We start from the raw sequence: 22,415 nt of genomic DNA, 5'->3' as shown, positions 1-22,415 counted from the left end.
CCAGTCAGCGCGGGGGTGGGAGCGGAGAGCTGAGCCTAAATAACAGTTGGAAATTCTGAATTGGGAGGGAAAAAAAAACAATTGGCGACAACTACATTTAAAAAAAAAAAAAAAAAAAAGACAAATAAATCTGTCATCCAGCATGTCAAATTATTATGGTAACTTTTATTGAGGATCCAAGTTACCACCAAGCTCTATTGTGCTAGCTGAGCCCCACCATGCCAGCTCCTCTTTTCAGAGGGTGCCCATGGCATGTGAAAGCAGCAGACAGAGGACCCAGGCACCAGTGTGGGTGGCTAGCTTATAAAACAGAACTGAAATGAATTGGGTCTTAGAAGTAATTACAAGAGTGGCTGTGAAATAGGTTTAGCTCTAATCCCTGATAAAGAAATGCACATCCTTGTGCTGGAAATGAATATAAGGTAAATGCGATATTTAATTTCAAAACAGTAGGAGATATCAGAAACAGATGATGCATGACACAGAAGGACCAGGGGACGAATTGGGATAAGCCTGGCTGTCTGCATGATGAACCTTATAATTCAATAAGGAGGATTGCAGCAACTGGATGTCTATTTTCAAGTGAACAGATAACAGGCCACCGGGAGGCGATATCTCTCAAACACAGGGAAGAATAAAAACTTGCAGAGCTCCAATGATAGTCTCTTCGGCTCATTCAAGCACAGACACACGAGCCACGATGAGAAAGAGGTCAATCTTAGTGCAGTTGTTATTTCCACAACTCCAATCGAGAATCCCAGATTTCACGAAGGTTTTCCAGGATCACCCTCCTATGGGCAGGGATCCTCACTCCAGCTTCCAGCAAGTCCTCTTCAGTGATGTCACTTTTCAGCAGAAGTTCTGGTTTCCATTGAAACCCGTCCCCCTGCTGGGCTGGAGCTGGCCCCAGAGGAGCCAACCCCTCACCTGAAGTATTCCAGCTCATTCCAGCCCTTCAGGCTGAGTCCCGCCTCGTAGCGCTGCAGCCCCAGCACCCTGAGCCACTCCCCCACTGTCCCTGGCACATCGCGCACTGCCAGCGCTTGCACACAGGGGGCGACAGACAGCATCACAACAGCGCCAACATCAGCAATAACAACAATAGCAAGAAGAAGAAGAAGAAGAAGAAGAAGAAGAAGAAGAAGAAGAATAGTTAAGGGATTTAATCGATTATGAATGTTGCGTTATCAGCTTTATTTGTTAAAAAAACTAATTGTGAACCTATTAATCGAATTAGTTAGTATTAAAAAGGTAACAAAAAAAGTATTTTAGAGCTTCATGTTAATGGTAAACTGTTTGACTGTTTTGCTGTCGGCTATCAGTACAATCTAATGAAATCGATTCATTGATCATTTTCACGCTCTGATGAACCACCTAAAATGAAACGTAAAGATGAAAGCCCCTACAATAACAGTGAGAATGTTTCTCTCAATACCTCTCCCTGTCCTGGGTGGGGTTCCCAGCAGGCTCCTTGACTCCACACAGCAGAGGAGGCAGGGACCTCAAACACTGCAACCCGCCCCCGCCCCCTGGGGACTGAATACTCGCTTCTGATTGGCTGGAAGTCCACTTCGCTGAGTGATTTGGCAATCTGGAGCGCGGTGAGGGACTGGTCTCCCGCGTTGCTTCCAAACTGAGGATCCACGATCCAGGGAGCAGCAGTCTCGGCTCGGGAGCGTCTCAGAGACAGATCCTTGACTTGTGCCTTGTAGAAAAGGAGCAGGTCCTTATTCAGTTTGTGCAGGTCCTTATAGAATGAAGACTGCTCTTCATACACACCAGCATGTTTCATATAGTAGTTCTGCTGGTCCCTATTCAGAGAGGGCAGATCCTTATACAAAGAGGCATTGTACTGTAAGGACTGGTCGCTATACAGGCTGGTCTCTGGTGTTGCTCTGGGCTGGGTTGTGCTCACTGGGCTTGGTCCTTGGCAGGGAAGAGCTGGTAGGAGGAGCCGGGCTCCGATGTGTATTCTCGGGAGCTCTGGTAGTGTGGGGTGTACCCCGGGATTTCAATTTCAGCAAAGTTGGCTCTGTGAGGGTATTTGCTGTCCTGCGTCAGCAGTTTGGGGTGCAGGGTGGGGTCTTTGGGCCCCACTGGCTGGGATTCACTGGCTGGTGGAGTTCGCTCACCCTCTGGGGGCCCTTTCTGTGGCGGGACGACCGCTTCGAATATGAAGTAGGCAGGGTTGGTGTAGCTGCTGGGGGTTTCAGAGGAGACAGGAGCGTTGCTGAAACAAGAAACAAGCAAAGAGTTACTGCTCTGATAACGCAGAGCACTGGGGCTGGAGGTGTGAGTACTAAGCATTTAAAAACTACATTGGTCTGCCATCACAATTCTACCTTCAAATATTATTTATAAAGCTATCCGCAGCGATCCCTGTACTGCACAATCGGAAAGCAATATGCCTGATGAACCTTGTGAAAGTTAATTTTTAGTAGATTTACCCAAGCTTTACCACCCCCTTGTGGTCACAAGGAAGTACTGAAGCAAAACTGTTTCTGGACTGCTCTCAAACCAGGGGTGTTTGATTCTAACAGAACATCACATGCATGGAAAACATGTGTTAAAATGTACTCCTGTCAGCGTGTAGGGCAATACCACGCACCTCACCTTGCACCATGGCTGAGGGGTGTCCGGGGAGACAACCCACCTCTCACCTCCCTGTTCTCATCCTTCTCAAAGCAGAAGCACTCTGCAGGAGATGAGCATTCAGAGAAGCGAAAAATAGAGCACATGCAGACATTAACAATAATTACATAGACAGCTGTTGCAATCAGACTGATATCAGTGAAACTGAAAGAAAGCAGACCACACTGCCTCCCAGTCACTCCTCTCTAATCTCCATAGCCACACTGCCTCATCCCTCAACTCTTATCAATTTCAAATGCATGTTCATTTAGGGTCTTGACGTGACTCATCCAAGGCAAGGAGGTCTTAACCACAGCTGTTAACCACAGCCGTTAAGACCCCTCTGGTCTGCTCGGCATGTCATTGACTGAGGATGCATCTGCTTTAATATGGGAGTTTGAAAACAGCAACCTCAAAAAGAGGAACCTTCTCAAAGGATCTGCATTCTGCAAACAGCACAGCCTCAATTAGGTGTGCCTCTGAGTGACTGGGATTACCGTAGATCCTCTCTCTTGTTCCGCGCCTGTCCTTTGGCACGTAAACACGAACACACCCGCGAATGGAGCCCATCTCCTCTGCCCGGTGAGTCAGGAACATCTCGAACTGCTGGGCAGTGCTGCCGATGAGGGAACGCAGCGCAATACAGCACTCACCTGCAGGTGGAGGCAGAGCCAAGGCGTACAGCATTGACACACAGCTCTATAATGGCTTGCAAATGTACACATGGAATATCATAGGACTGGCATCTGAATAGCTGATAGATTCTAGACCAGAGATTTATAATCAGCAGGAATTCATCAAACAGGTGTGCCATTGACCGGCGCTGTAGTTGGGAGTTAAGCTGTAAATAAGTTTGTCATGTAGCATTAAATTGAATAGGAAGCCCAGGATTCGTTTTCTACTACCATTGTATGGAATGACAATACTGATAATGATTGCACTCACCGTATGACTCGTATCCATCACAGGACTTGACAGAGAGAAGCAAGTGCTGATCCCGGAGGTACTCCATGTCAGGCAGGATCGGGGTGAGCTGAAGAGAGGGGGTGTAATATAGTCAGGGTATTGCACTGCCAGAGTCACACTGGCGCAGTGCTGCAAGCATGGATCTCTGCTCACCTTGGCAGCTGTTTGGCTGACCAGCCCAGCTTCAGGAATCCAGTCACCTCACAGCTCTGAGCATCATTCTCACTCGACCTCCTGAACTCTGTACAGGGCACAGGACAGCAGCAATATTACATCAGATCCAGGGGGTGTAAAAGATGGTCGCAGCAGAAACATGCTGCGTGATGCCCTGAGCTGGATTCTCAGAGATATTTACACCAAATCATCAGCAGCACAAGTAATAAAGTTACTAATCCGGTAATAAACTACTCACACATTGAATTGAGGGCTCTTGTAAGTAGTTCTTGTTTGTTTTAGAATTAAAATTGGTATTTTTCTAATACAACATGGATTGAAGTGTTAAACATAGTGTTACATGTGGGATTTCCAATTAATATTAATATTAATATAAACACTCCTAAATATAAATTCTGCTAAGTGATCAATAATCAAGATACGATTTTAGAAATGCATCCTTTAAACCCACACAAACAGTATCTCATTGTTGTTGTAATAGCAGCCAAACAGCGCCCCCTACCTTCCAGGCAGCAGGAGTGGAACTCAGTAAAGAACTTGGATTTGCTGGCGGTCTTCACAATGGCTTCAGTCCCCTTCAGCTCAATGCAGGCTCGCTCCACACTCAAACCCAGGTCTGCACAGGAAGAGAGGACAAATGGGACCCCTGACTAAGACTTTAAAGGACAGCCTCACCTGCAGGGGGCAGATGATATCTCTAGGGTTTCTTTCCAGTACAATGAAGAATGCAATTGCAAAAATGTTTGTCTGCTTGACTTAAAGGCTGTCTCCCTAAGAGTTGAAATTGTATGCTGCCAAATAGGGCAGTGTCTAAACAGCTCTACAGACTGGGGAGCTGGGGGCGTGGCCTCACCTGTCTTCGAGATGAACTGTGATGTCACTCCGACTTGGAATGAGGCAAAGAACAGGAGAGGAGTTCCACAGGGTATGAAATGGAACCCATTGGGAGATGTTGATTTGATATTGTATTGATATTCCATCATAGGAATTAAACAGTAAGTTAGCATTAGGATTTCTTTTAAGGGCATTTTCAATGTATTAGCTGTGCCTTTTTCAACTATTGTTCATGAAGGGAGCATCTTATATTAATGAGAAACTCTTCAAAACGTGACTGATCTGATGAACTGTACAGCTGGTCTGGAGCTGTCCTAGTTTGCTGAAATCATGTAAATGTGTCATTTCCAATCACTGTGTCTGCTTCTGGGAATACCCGAGCAAGCGTGATTCTCTATATTTTCTCTATGATTTCTCTTTCTCCTGGCTCTTGCGTTAGCAGCTCGGCACAGACTCACCATAGGAGGTGCAGACGAGGTGTGTCTCTGGGTAGGACTTCCAGAGCACACGGTCACACCACGAGGGGACGTTGATCCGCACCTTCAGACAGAGACAACGGAAAGAGACGCGCATTACTGTCCAGCTGCTGTCCATGTGCAAATGAGGTCCTGAAAGCAATTCTAACACAAGTTTTATAAATCTTGGATTAGACTACAGGGTGCGCACATATTTCAAATGCTTAATCATTCGCTTCCTATTCTGTAGGTCAGCTAGCTCTCTAATGGTCTGGCTTCAATCAGTCCATGGGACCTACAGCCTACAAAGAGATTGGGTACCAGAAAGCAGACATGTGTTTTTATTATGAGCATTGTATTATGACAGTTAAAAAAAGCAAAGCAAAGAAAGAAAAGATTTTTGTCACAATGAAAGGGGAACCAGCGACTACACTTCTCAGTCTTGCAGTAGTAAGACATATGGAAGTGGATTTTTTCTTTCGTTTCCACTTCTTTGAACTGTAGTAGTAATACTTTCTCAAAGTATATCAAAGCACTCTGAGGAGTGTTGGGAAATATAACAGTACCCACAATATATCATGATACCAAAAGGCTACAACACCATTGACTGAGCCACAATACTACAGTGGAGAGGGTACTAGCACGAACTGACAGAAGTATCATGTGGGGTAGTTTCTGAGCAAAAGCACCCTGATCTTTGTGCCGAAGCAATGCGCCTCAAGGTTTTGTAATACAGAATGAAACGTGTTTGTCTTGTAATTTGTGATCACTGTGTAGGAGCCTCACCCCAGTGGTCTTGTATTTCTGCCACAGGTAACAGTCCCTGGACCCCCTCTCGTAACAGTAGGTGGGCGGGAATGCGATCTCCTCTTCATCTGCAGAAAGAGAAAGCTGAATTAACCAAGGGCAGTCTCAAGGGCAGTCTCCCATTCAACGGTATTGAACGGGATTTACTGGCTGGTCAGAGCAGATGATGGCAGTAAATCCACTTTGTCTGGTATTATTTGAAATGCACTAGAATTAAGATTGTCTTTAAGCCTCACAAAGATACAAAGGAACACATGGCATCATCACTTCTAACTAATTTGGTTGGATTTCTTCATGTAGACATGTAATACTTTACCCTGCTTAACACTGTGCTGTTTATCAAGCTTTTATCCACTGAACAAAGACTGCCACGGTTTACCAGGGTTTTTACGAAGCTCTCACTAAGCCTTACTGAACTGTACTACAGAGAGAGGGTCACAGTGCGAGAGGAAGAGGGCGCTCCGCTCACTGAAGTGCAGGAAGGCTTTCCTCTTGTCGCACTCACGGGTCAGCTGGTCAGCACACATCAGCTCTTCGAACTCTCGCTTGGTGACGTGTCTCAGGATCTCCTGCAGGGGGCGACACAGAGTCCCAGAGTTAGAGAAGAGGAGTGTGGGGCTGCGCCGAGACAGGCAGACAGGGGTGTACCTCCACGTCCAGGTCCAGCCGGTAGTTGAAGTCTCCGCACCAGAAGAGGTGAGTGAAGCGCAGGCTGATGTCGAAGGCACTCAGCTGCTTGTCCCCCAGAGACAGCAGGCGCAAGATGTCCTGGTAGTTCTGGTTCCTCCTGCAGGTTTGGAAAACCACAGAACTATTCATCAAACAAACAGACAGAAACCTTGTGAAGGGCTGCCGCTACCTGAAACAGGCAGGTGGGGCCAGAGCCTCTAACAAAATAACATTCATTGGAACATATATTCCACATATATTCCACATATGTTACACTACTAATATATGCAGTTCATCCATGACTATAAAAGCAGACATGCCAGTTTATGTAGTAATACTAAAGGAATATTATAATGTCTTCATCAATGTCTCAACAGCCTAGGAAGCTAGGGGCTTCTCATCAAGCCTGTGTTGTTATCCAGTTCGAGGTCAGTTTTGTCGTTTTTATCTGATTGTCTTGTCACTGCCGGAGGTGAGGTGGCCGTTGACGAAGCCAAAGGAGGTCCCGTTGAAGAGGAAGGAGACCCCGACTGCTCCTTTATTCCCTGAAACACACGCGGCAGCAGCTTGCTGAGAACCATTATCCTGGGATGATGAGTCTATAGCAATGTCAAAAGTATCTGACACACAAACTATATCAACAGACCCAGGGCCAGCAACAGAAAGCACAGTGTCCTTAACCCAGAAGGATGTCCACAACAAAAAAACTCAGTTCCACTTTGTAACAAATATGATACCCTTTTTAAAGTTACTCCGTGTGCTCAAGAATAAGCACTCACTCTCACACACACACACACACACACACACACACACACACACACACACACACACACACACACACACACACACACACACGCACTCTCTCTCATCTCTCTCATACCCAACGTGTTGCCCAGGCCAGTCTTCACACTCGAAGTGCCCACATGGCTGATGCGGTGCTCATGTTCCGGCTTCACCAGCACCGCCAGTTTGATATTCCAAAGAGACTGCAGGGCCACCTGCAGGAAGGACACGGACATGCAGGCTGTCACAGCAGGGACTTGCACTCTGCAAGAAAGACCCTTTCCAGTACCAGACGGCAGTGTTCTCTTAACCATCTATCAAGGTGTGAAACATGCCCAGTAGGCTGTTTTCATACTGAAAGTGCTCTGGTGAACTATAACAGGTCAGATTGACAGCGCTGCTTTACACACTGTATAACCCCCCTGTGTCGAATGCTGCTGGCCACTTTGAAGTCGATGTCTGTGATGCTCCGCAGCGCCCCCCTCAGGTGCTCGGCCCACTCCCGCTCACCCAGCGTGTTCTCCTGCGTCCTGACGGCATATAGGTCGTGGGGCAGCGCTGCTGTGGTCTCGTCCTGCACCCGCCCCAGACCAGTCGAGGTGAGCCAGGAGGTCAGGCCGCAGGGAGGAGGGGTATTGCCTGAGGCGGAGGAGAGAGACAAGAGAAGAGGATTTTTTAACTACAAAGGGGCATGGATCACCACATTAATGAAAATTGGGGATAAATACTACATACTGCTGCACTGAAACATTAGGGTTTTTTTTTTTTTTTTTTTTTTTTTTTTTAAAAGCATTTTAAGACTGGTCACATGAGGGACACAAAAACACATACAATAAGACTTTATGTAAGGGGGCTATTCTGAATGAATTTAGGTAGCACAGATTTGGCCTGTAATTGATTTTGACCGAGACCCCTCTTCCTGGAAGCAGAGCCCCATCCCCACGGTTACCCATGTTCCAGGTGCCCACGAAGACGGAGATGACATCGGGCTCATCCTGCTTGGAGTGCCTCGTCTTCATGAGCTGGAGCAGCTGGCAGAACGCCTCCCTCTTCTACAGAGAGACCGAGAGCACAGCCATTGGAATCATCACTTACTAAACAAGAGCCGTGGTAAGCAGGGATCAGGGGTTGTCTTGCAATTGCGCTCTGTCCACCAGAAGAAAGATACGGGTTCAAGGATTTCTTGGTTCTAAAAACCAAGCCCACCATGTGTTTTAGAAATATTTTGAGATGTAGGGCAGTGAGATGAAAAGAATATGTGGAAAAGGAAAAGGATCTAGCTGTCAGTGTTGTTGTTGTGTAGTCCCGTACTCACCCGGGCGTTTTGAAACATGACCTCTCTCTGCTGGTTCTTCTGGGAGTCCAGGACCATCCGAAGCCGGTTCTGAGCACTCCGGTACTTCACCAGCTGCAGGACTGAGCAGTGAGAGAGAGAGAGAGAGAGAGAGAGAGAGAGAGAGAGAGAGAGAGAGAGAAAGGTTACAGATAACAAGAAAACATTTTTAATAATAATTCCCTTGCCATGTTCTATTTCGTTGGCTATTATTGTCACTCCCCTGTTATGTCAATGAACGCAACGATGGTGTCAGAGAAAGCGCGCGCTCACTCCTGTCGTGCGAGATGCATTCCTTGTGTGAGACCCCGGGTCTCTTATCGAAGATCAGCCGCCCTCTGTCCACATCAATATGCAGAGCCAGCCTGCCAGCACGACCCACCTTCACCTAGACAGACAGACAGACAGAGTGACACACCTTCACCAGACAGACTGATCTGATCAATGCATTCAAACAGGTAGAAAGATCACCTGGAAGGTGTGAACAGGCATGGCTCTGGTGTTTGTGCGAGCGATGGGGACGGTCCCAGTGGGCGGGGCAGGCGGCACTGTCAGGCTGTGATTGGACATTGCCTCTTGTAGGGCCTTCAGCACCTGACCAAGAAAAGGAACAAGTGAGAGAATGCCATCACCCACAATTAGGAACCCTCTCTTCAAACTGGTTTGTTGAGTTTCGTTTTTTCCATTTTTTATCCCAGTACCTTTCTCTCCAGTGAGGACAGCAGGCTGTTCAGGGAGGAGATCTTAATGATGAGTCTCTCCAGATCAGAGGCTCCCCCTCCTGGCACACCCTGTGAGGGGAGGGGAGTGGAGAGAGGTTAGAGAAAGGTCATGACAGGGTCACATGGTAAATCGTTTCTAACACAAGCTATATTCCACTAGAGGGCTGGCATTTTGCCAGAGGGGCTTTTTTCCCGCGTAGATACAGATACACATTGCCAAGTTTATTTTATGAAGAGCAAATTAAATAGAGGCTATTACTACTACTACTACTTCGAAGGTTGGTGTAAATTAATAAAGCGCGTCCTACCTGTGTCTTAGCCGAGGTCAGGGACGGGCTTGGGTCATCAAACACTTACCAGGGTCTCCAGACTGGACAGGCTTAGATCAATCTCACTGAGGGCAGGGAGCAGGAACCAAGAGAAACAACAGTGTGTTTGGTACAAGAGTACCATTTTCTTACCTTATATGAGTTTCCCAATCATGCTCTGTGGTGCTCTGACCTGAGTTCTGGAGCTGCTCTTGAGTTGCTAGACTTGTACTTGTGTAACACAGACGACACCTGCAAAGTGTCTGCTCAGCTCTTAACACCAGCTCCATCAAATGGCACGTGTTTCCTTTGGTGTTGCTGTCAATACGCAGTGGCAGGACACAACGCTTGTGAGGTTCTGTCCCTCATTACCTATTTTCAGATACATTACCTGTTCATAAATATATCCAAGAATGATAATGAGGCATCTAATGCAGCAAAAACCCTTTTGGCATCACCGTGTCTCCCAAACTCTAGATTTTTTAAAGATGACCACATTAGTTGGTCAAGAGCACGCCTTGTATTTGTATTTCTCCATCAGATGCCCTAAATGTGTTTATAGCCTCATATAACACACATACTGCCCTCTGTCACTCTATGTATAGAGATGCACTGTGGTCTGTGATCCAGCAATGTGCTGGTATAGATGCACTGTGCCTCTATCTCTCTGTGGTCTGTGATCCTGCAGTGTGCTGATATAGATGCACTGTGCCTCTATCTCTCTGTGGTCTGTGATCCTGCAGTGTGCTGGTATAGATGCACTGTGCCTCTATCTCTCTGTGGTCTGTGATCCTGCAATGTGCTGGTATAGATGCACTGTGCCTCTATCTCTCTGTGGTCTGTGATCCTGCAATATGCTGGTATAGATGCACTGTGCCTCTATCTCTCTGTGGTCTGTGATGCTGCAGTGTGCTGGTAAAGATGCACTGTGCCTCTATCTCTCTTTGGTCTGTGATCCTGCAATGTGCTGGTATAGATGCACTGTGCCTCTATCTCTCTGTGGTCTGTGATCCTGCAATGTGCTGGTATAGATGCACTGTGCCTCTATCTCTCTGTGGTCTGTGATCCTGCAGTGTGCTGGTAAAGATGCACTGTGCCTCTATCTCTCTGTGGTCTGTGATCCTGCAGTGTGCTGGTATAGATGCACTGTGCCTCTATCTCTCTGTGGTCTGTGATCCTGCAATGTGCTGGTATAGATGCACTGTGCCTCTATCTCTCTGTGGTCTGTGATGCTGCAGTGTGCTGGTAAAGATGCACTGTGCCTCTATCTCTCTTTGGTCTGTGATCCTGCAATGTGCTGGTATAGATGCACTGTGCCTCTATCTCTCTGTGGTCTGTGATCCTGCAATGTGCTGGTATAGATGCACTGTGCCTCTATCTCTCTGTGGTCTGTGATCCTGCAGTGTGCTGGTATAGATGCACTGTGCCTCTATCTCTCTGTGGTCTGTGATCCTGCAGTGTGTTGGTATAGATGCACTGTGCCTCTAGCTCTCTGTGTTGTTACCTGTGCAGCCCTCTGCAGGCAGCCCCCAGAGCCTGCAGGTTCGAGTTCCCGTTCCTCACTCCCTCCAGGTCCAGGTGTAGCTGGGTGCGCAGGTACTCACTTGCCAAGCCAATCAGATCGCTTGCCCTGCTGTAATTACAGGTGCACACAGCCAATCAGAACCATTGCAGCTCTGGATCTCCCAGCAGCCTCTGTAAGGTTTTAATTATCTGGTCATTGGAAGGGTAACTGCAATCCCATGAGAAGTTGGACAGTATTCAGGTTTATAATGGAGATGCAGCTATTCCCTGTGATTGGGATATCTGGAGAAATAACAGTTCAACCATTTAAAAAAACATTTCAGAAATAAGGTCAGTATCATTTGATATATTGTTACGAGTGGTGTTAGTGATCAGGTTCGTCAAAGTTTGTGTTTTCTTTTCAAAACTCTGAACACACCAGTATTATTTTCTTTAAAATGCTTAACTATAAACAGAAGAATTGGGTCATGTGGAAGCAGAGCTCTTCTCCTGGCACACCGGGTGGCATAGCATTCTAGTAACTGGGGAATCAAAGCAGTCGGGGGTCCGTCTCAAAGCAGCATGTACCTGGGGGGCCCCAGCTCCTGCAGCCGCTGTTGGAGGAGGAGGGGGATGGAGGTCTGCGTAGGGAGCGGGGGACGAGAGTCCCCTGTACCAGCACTGCTGGGACTGGCCTGCACTGCACTCTGGAACCAGGCTGGACCGGGTCTCTCATCCTCGCCATCTGGGGAAATACAACGATCTCTCTAACGCAAATCCGCAGTCTTGTTTCATTTGAATGTTTTTTAAACATTATTATGCTACAATTTTTCAAAGTACCTTTCAGATGGATGTTATTAGCAAAGAGGTGAGCAAGACAACAGGAAGTGCAGTAGAAAGAATCACTTGCACAGCTAAAGTCAGGGTCTTGTATTCATCTTGCAAGCATCACTGCTCAATAAAATCTCCATTGCAATTGCTATATCACTCCCAACTGCAAAAAGAGTGGGCTGTTTCAAGCGAATTCATTTACAAATTAACTGAAATTCGGTATTAGTGAAACAGTTGAGAGAAACATACATTCCAAACTGCATTTAATTCTTCAAAGAGCTCTCAGCCTGCGCCCCTACCTTACCTGAGCCGTCGTCACCCGCCTCGCTCTCGTTCCCCACGGGGTACAGCAGGGGGTCACCAGGCCCTTGTGAGGCTGCTGGTAACCCGAGACCAGGTCCGCCAGCGTCCGGAAACAGTTCACCTGCACCCCCTGCGTCGTCTGCAGAGACCAAGACAGAGTTCAGCTGGCAGGCTGGCTTTTGATTGCATCGCGAGGGTGCATTTTGTGAACAAGACTAAAGTAAAAGCAATGCCCACTGTGTCTATAATTCAGTTCACTAGACTAATACACTCAATGGGCCAGAGTCTCAAAGTCATTTACTCCAAATCGTCATTAGGGAAGGGGGAAAAAACACAATTTAAAATTCTTAAACAAACAAGAAACAGCTTCAGGCTACTCACATGCGCCTTAATTAAATGCTGGTAAAGATGGTACATTTTTTTGAGGGCGTTTTCACTATTGTTTTTATGCCTCGCCAAAATGTGATAAATCAAGTAAAAAGGCTATTTTGAAATAAGACTTGCAGCCATGTTAACGTTTTTTTTCTAAAAAAAAACACCACATTTGTTGACAATAGAGAAGGTCATTGCTATGTTACAAAACTAGTAAACAAAAACAAGTTCTTCTTGTTTATTTCTACTTTGTTGACAGAATTAGCATAAAAATTGTTCTAGTGTAAAAGCCTGACTGCCCCATATCAAAATAAAATTCAAATAAAACCCAGTTCCCCCAGGCCGTTGCCTGAGGCACCGCTGAGGTCAAACTGGTTCCCACATCCTGATCCAGATAGCAGCCGTGCCGAGTGAACCAGCGTGCTACAGAAATCACTAACCCACTTTAAAGGACGCGAGAGCTTTCCTCTCGGTGCCCTGCGGTCGACAGCGTCTACAGAAATCACTAACCCACTTTAAAGGACGTGAGAGCTTTCCTCTCGGTGCCCTGCGGTCGACAGCGTCTACAGAAATCACTAACCCACTTTAAAGGACGTGAGAGCTTTCCTCTCGGTGCCCTGCGGTCGACAGCCTCTACAGAAATCACTAACCCACTTTAAAGGGTGTGACACCTTTCCTCTCGGTGCCCTGCGGTCGACAGCGTCTACAGAAATGTCTATGTGTTGACTGCAGACTTTTTCTCAGTACGGTTCTATTTATTCTCCTGGTTTATGCAAACAGGACTAAATAAAGCCAGAATGCAAATAATCGCAACCAGAACCGCGGCTAGAAGAGCAGAAGTACCATCCCCTGCACTTACAGAACTCCCCTCATGAAAATTTACCACATGCTAACTTGGCATTTTACTTTGCTTTTAACTACCTTTCTTGCACCATACTTGATATTGGTATGTGCTTTACCATTTGCTGTAAGTTTCCAAACGGATCAATTTAAATTTAGAAATAAATTTCCAGGTTAATGAGTTAATGGAACATACACAAGCAGATTACCTGAGCGCAGTAATGGGATGGAGGTGTTTGGACTGGAACAGCCTGATTAAATTTGTATCATCAAGTGAAGTAGATTTGCTCGGACCATCTTCAATTTTCTTGAATTATCCCAGTGTGTTCAGCCTGCCAACTCATTGATGCATTTTATAAATCCTAGTCAGATGTGCCCTGAAATGAAGAATTTGTTTGTTCGTACCTCCTAGTGTACAGGGTGTGCCCTAGTTTAATCGCCATGTAAGTGTTCTAGACTGGTGTTCATTTCTAGAACAGTTGGATTATTCAAGAACAGTCTGGAACAGTTTAAAAAATATTAAACTTTATTCAATGAATTAAAACAGGGTATATAAAAAGTAATCTTTAAATCATGCCTAAAACTCGGTGAGCAGCAGAGCTCAGAACTGAAAATATGTTTAATATCATGAACTATACACCTAAGAAACAAATTACTCCCATTTTACCAGCGCAAACAGTAACAGAATCTGACTGATTGACTATACCGCTGTTTTATTCTCACTACATTGTATTAAAACATATATAAAAGGAGCTGTCACTATGATCATCACACTACTAACTCGGTAAGATATTGTAAAGCCTACTCTGTGCACTGACCTCATAATGGAGCCCAGTCTACGTTCATGGTGTTTTTTTTTATTCCTCTAGTATTAATTAGCAGTGCATGCCCGTCATTAAAGAGACAGCCCCTGATGCTTGTACACAGTTTCCATTACGCATTCCCGATGTAGTTTGCGATTGTTATGATGTCCGGAGAGATGCACTGCAAGGGGAGTTGTGAATCATATAATGGGCGTCCATTAACGGTGTCCCCAGTGTTAAGATACTAGCCCTCTCACTGAGCAGTGCTGCTCCCAGCTGGATGAATAGGAAAATGTTTTGCTTTTCGTTAAGCTTACGCAGGCAGAAAAGCATGCAGCCTGCATGCGCAGTTGTCTAATTATTACACAGTGGAAGACAGCAAGGCAACCATGTGTTTGTGTGTGTGAGAGAGAGTAGGTGGTGCACTCACCTGCACGGCCAGTAAGCCTTCCTCATCAGGCAGGATTCGACAGGTGTGAACATGGCACTGAAACCTGGAGAGAGAGAGAGAGAGAGAGAGAGAGAGAGAGAGAGAGAGAGAGAGAGAGAGAGAGAGAATGTGGCAGCCTAAACAGTTTCCACTTTAGCTGGCAGACGCTGAGGAGCAATTTCAAAACATTTGTTTTTAAATAACTTTTCATTTGTGGCCATTTTTTTTAAAGCAATCTTGCATGAACAAAAGACCCACAAGCACACAAAAATAAACACAGGGACACAGACACAAACGATGACCAAAAAAACACAGACACACGAAAACATTGACTAGCTTTGCATCTCAATCCGACAGTAGTCCTACCAGAGAGAGAAAAAGCACAGCGAATAAAGGCATCAGCCAATTACAGATGTGAAATGGACAAAAATTTGTACATCGCCCAGGAGTGAACTTTTTTTATTAACTTGACATTTGTTCCAGTTATCTGTATATAGCTTTTATTAGCCAGTTCTTTGCATCTTTATAAATAGATAACCCTTTTATTCTTACTTGGCTGTTGGTCAGATTTCTGTTTACTCATTCCCTGCATATGATCCTCGTGAAGCCTTTAACTGTGAGGCATTTATCATCCTGGACAATGCAGTTTATCCACAAGTATTTACAAAACACTCTGGCCCTCCCAGGAAGGATTCCCTGCCAAAACAGCTGTGTACTTAAACAAGAAAAAAAGCAATGAAAAGAACGGAATCCAAGACTGGAGCTGGCAGACTGAGCCCCAGCTGCTGGACAGAGAAAGTGTGGAAAGTGTGTGTGCTGGCTAATTGTATATTTTGTTTCAATGGTAAGCATTTCAAATGTCAAAAGAATCCTGTTGGAATGTATTTCCAATTGAGTTTGAATGCTTTTTTGAGGCATGAATGTCACCTAAAATTAGCTTGTGTGAAAGGGACCGCATTCATGTATTGGTATGAAAGTCCAAACTAACAGCAATATTGGGTATTGCAATAATTTGGGTCAGCGTGCTTTTTGAACTGCAGAATGTGTTGTGTGTTGTGTGTTCTCTACCATTTTGCATGCAGTGATGCTCGAATAATTCAACAATAATGCCCCCCTTCTGCAAAGATTAGTTAAAAATGTATAGTCAGTTTAAAATAATAAAATGTGACGCAATGTCATTTCTTAGGAAAAACCGTGTCTCCGTTCTACTCGTTATTGCATAGTCGGGTTTATTGCATGCAACTGTAACTCTGCAATCATTGTGGGTGTGAAGTGATTGTGTAACTAACTCCTGATGCTGCGAGTCACACTGAGTGAGGCACACTCTTCGGTGGCTTCAGTGGGCTGTGACTTTTTCAAGGACGCTCAATTAATTGGAAATAAAACAGGAGCACAATCAGCATCCTCCCAGCACACTCAAGCAACCTCTTCATTTCATTAACAGAAGGGAACTCTAGCCTAGCAGAAGAGTGAGATAACCCTGTATATGATACAGTGGCACCTCCATTAAATGGTGAAAGTTGTTTGAATTTCAGTGAAACCAGCACATACTGTAGATTCTACTTCTTACGATTGCTCTGTAAATCATATATAATACTAAATAAAACTGTACTACACCCAAATCATAATCCACCTAATATAAAAAATAATAATCCCAAAACAATATATAATTATCAAAATAATTAGCAGCCACAGTGCAACTGAAAAAAATGGTTCTCTTATAAATACTGCATCTCTAAATAGGGTTATAAAGGAAATTCTAAAGATGTGGCTGTAGAAGCACGGTGCTTTAAAACAACCTGCTGGATTCCAGTCCTACCTTAAAAGGGGACCAGTGGGTTGTAGGCATGTTTAATGCTGTTGTACCAGTACTGCATCTGGCTCACAGCACACACACAGGAGATAAACACAGACAGAGCGAGCCTGGCGCTGGGTACCCACAGCACACACACAGGAGATAAACACAGACAGAGCGAGCCTGGTGCTGGGTACTCACAGCACACACACAGGAGATAAACACAGACAGAGCGAGCCTGGCGCTGGGTACCCACAGCACACACACAAGAGATAAACACAGACAGAGCGAGCCTGGCGCTGGGTACTCACAGCACACACACAGGAGATAAACACAGACAGAGCGAGCCTGGCGCTGGGTACTCACAGCACACACACAGGAGATAAACACAGACAGAGCGAGCCTGGCGCTGGGTACCCACAGCACACACACAAGAGATAAACACAGACAGAGCGAGCCTGGCGCTGGGTACTCACAGCACACACACAGGAGACAAACACAGACAAAGCGAGCCTGGCGCTGGGTACTCACAGCAGGCACAGTGCATAGGTCCCAGGCACCGACTCGTTGTCCCGCACCAGGAAGCTGCCGTCCCTCCCGGCCCGGGCGAGGTAGTCCTCGGCCCGCACCCGGCTTATATCACGATGGTACCAGGCTGCTGTCGCCATGGCCCAACCGGGCTAAACCAGGCTGAACTGGGCTGAATCGGGTTGAACCAGTGCAATGTCAGACCAGGTCTAGAGAAAAAGGGTTGTCACATTATCCAGCCAGGCAGCGTGTGACAATACAAATAGAGAGGTTTATAAAAAAAAGAAATACTGTTATAACTGATACTACTACCAGCACTATGTTTACTACTACAACTACTACTACTGCTACTAATAATAGTAATAATAATAATAGTAAATGAGAACTGGTGCAGATCCCAGTGCTAGTTTAAAGTTTCTCTTTGCTTGCTTGAGTGGAGCTGCTTCTTCAGCCCAGTGGTACAATGTCAATTTCTGCTGCAGAAGGTTATTGCTTGTCCTGCCCTCTGGGATGTGCATCCATTTCAAAAGTGGTCCTGTTGTTGATGGTTTGAACGGGTTTATATCATGGGAAGCCCAAGGACAGTGGACGGTATTGTAGTTTGTATTTGTTGCAGGTTGTATTTATTGTAGTTTGCATTTATGTGTTAAAAGCTTTGGCTAGCAGATCAATCACTGCTTGAAATAAGTTCCTGTGACAATCCAGAGCGAGGTAAGACCTGGCTGGTTTCACTCAGCATGTTGCTGCCTCCCAGTCTGAAGCAACGCTGCGACTCCAGAACCCTTCACAGCCCAGCCCTGCTGTGTTTATTTTGGGCTCTGCACAAGTTGGCATCCTTTTGTGTAATCAGGAGCTGCCGAGATCAGTCCTAGTTACTTTTTGTCCAAACAATAATGCAGTGAGAATATATGCAGTGTAATTGTCTTTGGGGTGCAGGTATAAAATAGACACCAGACCGTGCACACAAAAGCACAAATTAAAATCTTCAAATATACCATTGCAGAGAAATCGGTTCCAGACTGGACAGTAAAATATGCATACTAGCAATAGCAAGCTCAATTAAATGAGTCTTCGGTTCCCCCGCAGATTCCCATATATGGGGATTAAGACATCCTTGTCGGATCAGTGGATCGGTCTTGTTTAAACAAAGACTCTTTAGGTTGTCTCCAGGTGAGAGCAGTCCATCTCCACAGAAGGGTGTAAGTTTGTTTCATTGCCAGGGCACTGTCACCTTGGTCCAGGCAGACAGGATCTTGCAGTGATGGCTCCTCACGAGCCCCTGTCTATAGAATGAAGCACTGGCTGAATGCAGGCGCAGGGAGAGGAAGCCACTTTGAGCTCAGAGAAAAATAGAAACAGTCTGGGTTCACGTCATCACTAGACCTAGCCTTGAAACTCCTCCCCCATCAACTGCGCCCCCCCCCCCCCCCCCCCCCCTTCAAACCCCAACACTGCTCGGAGTGGCTCCTGACTCCTCTCTTAATTTGTTTTTCTTTCTTTTTTTCTTACTTTCTCTTTGAGCAGTTTTGCTCTCCTCCTCTTGTGTCTTTCCTCCCCCCTTCATTCTCTGCCTTCTCTTCCTGTTTTCCTCCCCATGTGGATATGATCATCCCTCACTTTAGTTTTCACATTTTCATTTGTACTTCTCTCTCTCTCTCTTCTCCTCTCTCCTGCCTCCCTCGTCTGCGGTAGATCTCAGGCCCAGTATTCTTCAGCTGCTGAGCTCTTCAGATCCCAAACCTCCTGACCGAGTCTTTCATCCCTGCTTTTAGTTCCTTCTACATTTCCTTTTCATTCTCTTCTCCGCTTTCCCCGCTTGTGTTTCTGCCTCGCTACTCTCTGTGTGCTTCTATGTGTTTGTATATCTGTCCCATTTTCTCTCTTTACTCCACCCCCCCCCCCCTCTCAGGCTCTCTGCCCAGCTGTTTTAAACTTGGGTGGGGGGGGGCAGTGCAAAGAAATCAGCAGTTACCCCTCGTAACCCCCCCCCCCCCCCCCCCCACCCGGCCCCCCCACCCCCCCCCCCCCCACCCCCCCCCCCCCCCCCCCTCCCCCCCCCCCCACCACCCCCACTCACTTCCTGGGGAGCAGGCTGTGTGCAGTCCTCAGTAACGCAGCCCAAACTAACCCACTAACCACAGAGTCACTCCATATAGACACATAGCATCAAACCACAGCTGGGACCCTCTCACTCCACGAGCATCACTACACAGCTCACTCGATTAAATATTAAAATAGATAGAAAAACTAAATACCATATCAAAAACATCCATGCAAACCACAGTAGACACCACTATACAGTGTAAAAGCACAGTTATGAAGCTGGTAAAGGCAGGAGACATTTGAACTTGTAATTTTGATACTGGCTTATGTGTTCACAGAATCTTGATGGTATCATAGGAAACACGAAAAGAAAGGTGACAAAACTTTGTATCAATACTCCAGAATGATCAGCAATGGTGGGTTTGTTTTTTATAACTCAAACGATCGCTCCGCTAATCCCTGGCTATTCTATTCTAATAGTCTGGCCTTTCACAGCAAGGTGCAATCTCAGCAATTCAAACTGAGTAACCCTTTGGAAGAAAGCTTATTAACCACAGCAGCTTTATTTTCACATAATCTTTAAAGGGTTCATTTTATAAAACTTGAACCAACTAAGTTATATATTCCAGGCTCTCTTAAGGGCTTCAAAGGTTTTTTCCATTTTGTAACATTAACATGATTGTATCTCCTTTCAAAAAATATTAGTTCATAAAGAATGAAGGAAACACTTTGAAAATTCTGTCTTTATTGAATATGGTCAGATGAATTGTAAATGTATTGGTGTTTACTGATCCCACTTAGACAAGAGGGCTCTGTGTTTTTTATAAGGAGTCATGTGGTTTCATGTGGTTTGTGTTCTAAAGCATTAGGGGTTCTGTAACGGCATCATGTTCGGAACTCTTCAGAACCCAGTGAGAACAGATTTTACTGCTGCTTCTTATCATTTTCCTGTACCATAAAAAGGATCATTTGAATAGATGTATTAAAAACAGCATGCAGGGTTTCCCCTTCAATTGAGTGCAGAACTGAAATATAATTTGGCATTGCGGTCCTTGGTATTTGAATATTTTATAAATAGCTTTTCTGAGTGATACAAAACAAAATGACTGTGCTGGTCTTCCTGTCGCTCGTTGGAAAATCATGTAAGACAGAGAGCAAATTCATAGGTGGGGCAAGAGACGCTTCCATAAAGCACTGTCATTATCCCAATGTGAAGTGAAAGAGAACATCTGTCTGTCTGTCTCAAACGCTAAGCAAGGCTCACCTTCCAGGAAAATCAGCTGCTGAAGGGGGTTTAGGGTGGCGTATTTGGGCATCAGTGAAAAATAAGACATCAAGGCACAATATTATTTTTTATTACATTAGGAATTCAGTTGAAAACTATAAACTAATATTTCTTTGTAAATGAACACATAAACATACCTTAACATATTATCCACTGTATGTTACAGAATATTTGATAATGGACAAAGCTTGCCAGACAGCAGACTCTTCTCTCTGGGCTGGGAACTCCCAGTAGCCCTCAGGGTGTCCACATCCACAGAAATATTGATTGTGGGTAACTTTAGAAAATGCTTGCCCAGAAAAACACTGAACTACTTATGGACCTGTTATTAAAAGATTAAATCAGGCTCCCGGTTCTTGGCTAGAGTTTTGAATCCTTGCTGATCTGCTATGTGAGTCCTATTCAGCCCCTCCACCTCCCAATCTGTACCCCCGAGGTCTTCAACTGAATGCACCTTGTTTAGAATAACACTGGATGAGATGAACGGGGCTCTATTTATATTCCATCATGTGAAACCTGCAAAATCCTTCTAGAGAACTGAAGAGACAACAAGGTGTCTATAAAAGTCCCTTGGCACTGATTTGAAGAATGGCATTGTGTTAACCCTGGAGTCTGGGCTAAATCCCAACCCAGGTTTTCATGCATATCTGGCATGGCTAAATTCACCTTCTCCTGGCTAATTCCCAGATGGATTCCTCTGATCCTCTGGGTGTAATCCCAGTTTCCAAAGCGTTCACTCCAAGATGGAATTCCATGTTCCACTGAGAAATCTCTTCAGCAAAGCCAAATGAGAGCTTCTCTTGAATTGCATTGCTTAGTTGTTTGGTTGTAGTTTTGTAACATCAGTATAATTATTTTAATCAAGCAATGCTCTGTAAACCTGGCCCACCGTGCTCACAAAACACACATTCCACTTGTGTTTCACTGCCTGCTGTTTTGTCTGCCAATTAAATAGTCTGTCACGTTGGGGTTTCTTTTTGGTTGCATGACTTGGAATCTTTCACAGACTGCTTCTTCACGAGGGATTGCTAGAGTAAAGACCTTTGTTGACTTATTCTGTAATCCCCTTACTGCTAAGCTGCCCCAGAAATAGACCTCTAGCAATAGGAACTTCATTTGGGTTCGAAATAACTCTCAAAAAACTGTTTAGTGACAGTATCTATAAAATATTTGTCTTTTTAGTGTGTTTGCACACTTCAGATACCTCGGCAGGCTGTCCAGTTGCCCTTCTCCATTGAGTAACAGACTCCAGGGTTAACACACTGCTGTTCTTCAACGTGTTTGCTTTGTATGAGGGACGACAACAGGAGTGACGCTCACAGTCAGTTATGCTTTATAGCTGCTGAATGTTTTTTTGTAAATAGGGATGCGGGCACACACTTGAGTTGTTATTGAGCTATTGCAGAATTCTGAACTTCTATTCATAAATTCTATATGAATGTTTTTTTTTTTTTATTAATGTATATTAATTACACAGCATCACGGAACAGGCAATCAGTGTACTGCCAATGTGAACATGTGCTAAATGTATGAATAGCTGAGGTTTCTGTTTATATGGTTCATTGCTAATGTAAAGTTTCCAAAGCACACACCCACACTCTGAGCTGACTGCATGGAATGATGTTGTTATTATTCTGTCTGCTGGAATTATTAGACAGCATCCCGATCCTGACGGAGAGGCACAGCCTTCTTAACTAGGGGGCTTATTTATAAAAGACAAAGACCCTGCTAATCAGCACAGCCAAAAGGTCACATTTAAGTTCTCCACAGACACCGTCTGTGATTTGTTTACAAGCTCTCACTGCCTTTTCACCTTCAGTTACACAGACATGCAGTGAACCCGTGAGCGATCCAATCTGGGACTAGGAGGCTGCCAGCACCATCCCTCCACAGTGACACTGGAGGGAAACACATGAGAATGAACTCACCTGGCACTCTGAGAGCTACAGGTGATTAATATTACCAGAGGTGGTTTGAGGTTTTTATTGACCTCTAGGCTC

General features: G+C 45.3%; 2 protein-coding genes across 3 annotated transcripts in view; one reads left to right on the top strand and one right to left on the bottom strand.

Annotated features, from left to right (window-relative positions):
* Nucleotides 1–61: 61 nt before the first annotated feature.
* Nucleotides 62–18,477, bottom strand: LOC121317878 (phosphatidylinositol 3,4,5-trisphosphate 5-phosphatase 2B-like). Its single transcript, XM_041253974.1, is given in 26 exon segments — nt 62–2,230; nt 2,614–2,695; nt 3,129–3,284; nt 3,577–3,664; nt 3,751–3,756; nt 3,759–3,838; nt 4,274–4,387; nt 5,064–5,145; nt 5,847–5,935; nt 6,337–6,436; nt 6,516–6,657; nt 6,988–7,081; nt 7,417–7,534; nt 7,762–7,958; nt 8,269–8,371; nt 8,635–8,735; nt 8,926–9,040; nt 9,124–9,246; nt 9,354–9,461; nt 9,732–9,768; nt 11,187–11,315; nt 11,774–11,930; nt 12,321–12,374; nt 12,377–12,458; nt 14,765–14,828; nt 17,091–18,477. Coding segments are annotated over 26 exon segments (2,877 nt in total). The 5' UTR covers nt 17,228–18,477; the 3' UTR covers nt 62–1,911.
* LOC121318849 (beta-arrestin-1-like) overlaps nt 11,429–22,415 on the top strand; it is a 23,310-nt gene continuing 12,323 nt past the window's right edge. Inside the window, exon 1 of one of the 2 annotated variants that reach the window (XM_041255968.1) lies at nt 11,429–11,536. The gene's annotated coding sequence lies outside the window, so the exon portion shown is untranslated. Of the gene's footprint in view, nt 11,537–22,273; nt 22,365–22,415 lie in introns of those variants that run through there. The other variant, XM_041255967.1, reaches the window with a different exon arrangement.

This window comes from Polyodon spathula, chromosome 7 (genome assembly GCF_017654505.1).
Source record: "Polyodon spathula isolate WHYD16114869_AA chromosome 7, ASM1765450v1, whole genome shotgun sequence".
In the NCBI taxonomy this organism is placed as follows: domain Eukaryota; kingdom Metazoa; phylum Chordata; class Actinopteri; order Acipenseriformes; family Polyodontidae; genus Polyodon; species Polyodon spathula.
The sequence above is the reverse complement of the archived record's forward strand: the minus strand, read 5'-3'. Positions and strand labels throughout refer to the sequence as shown.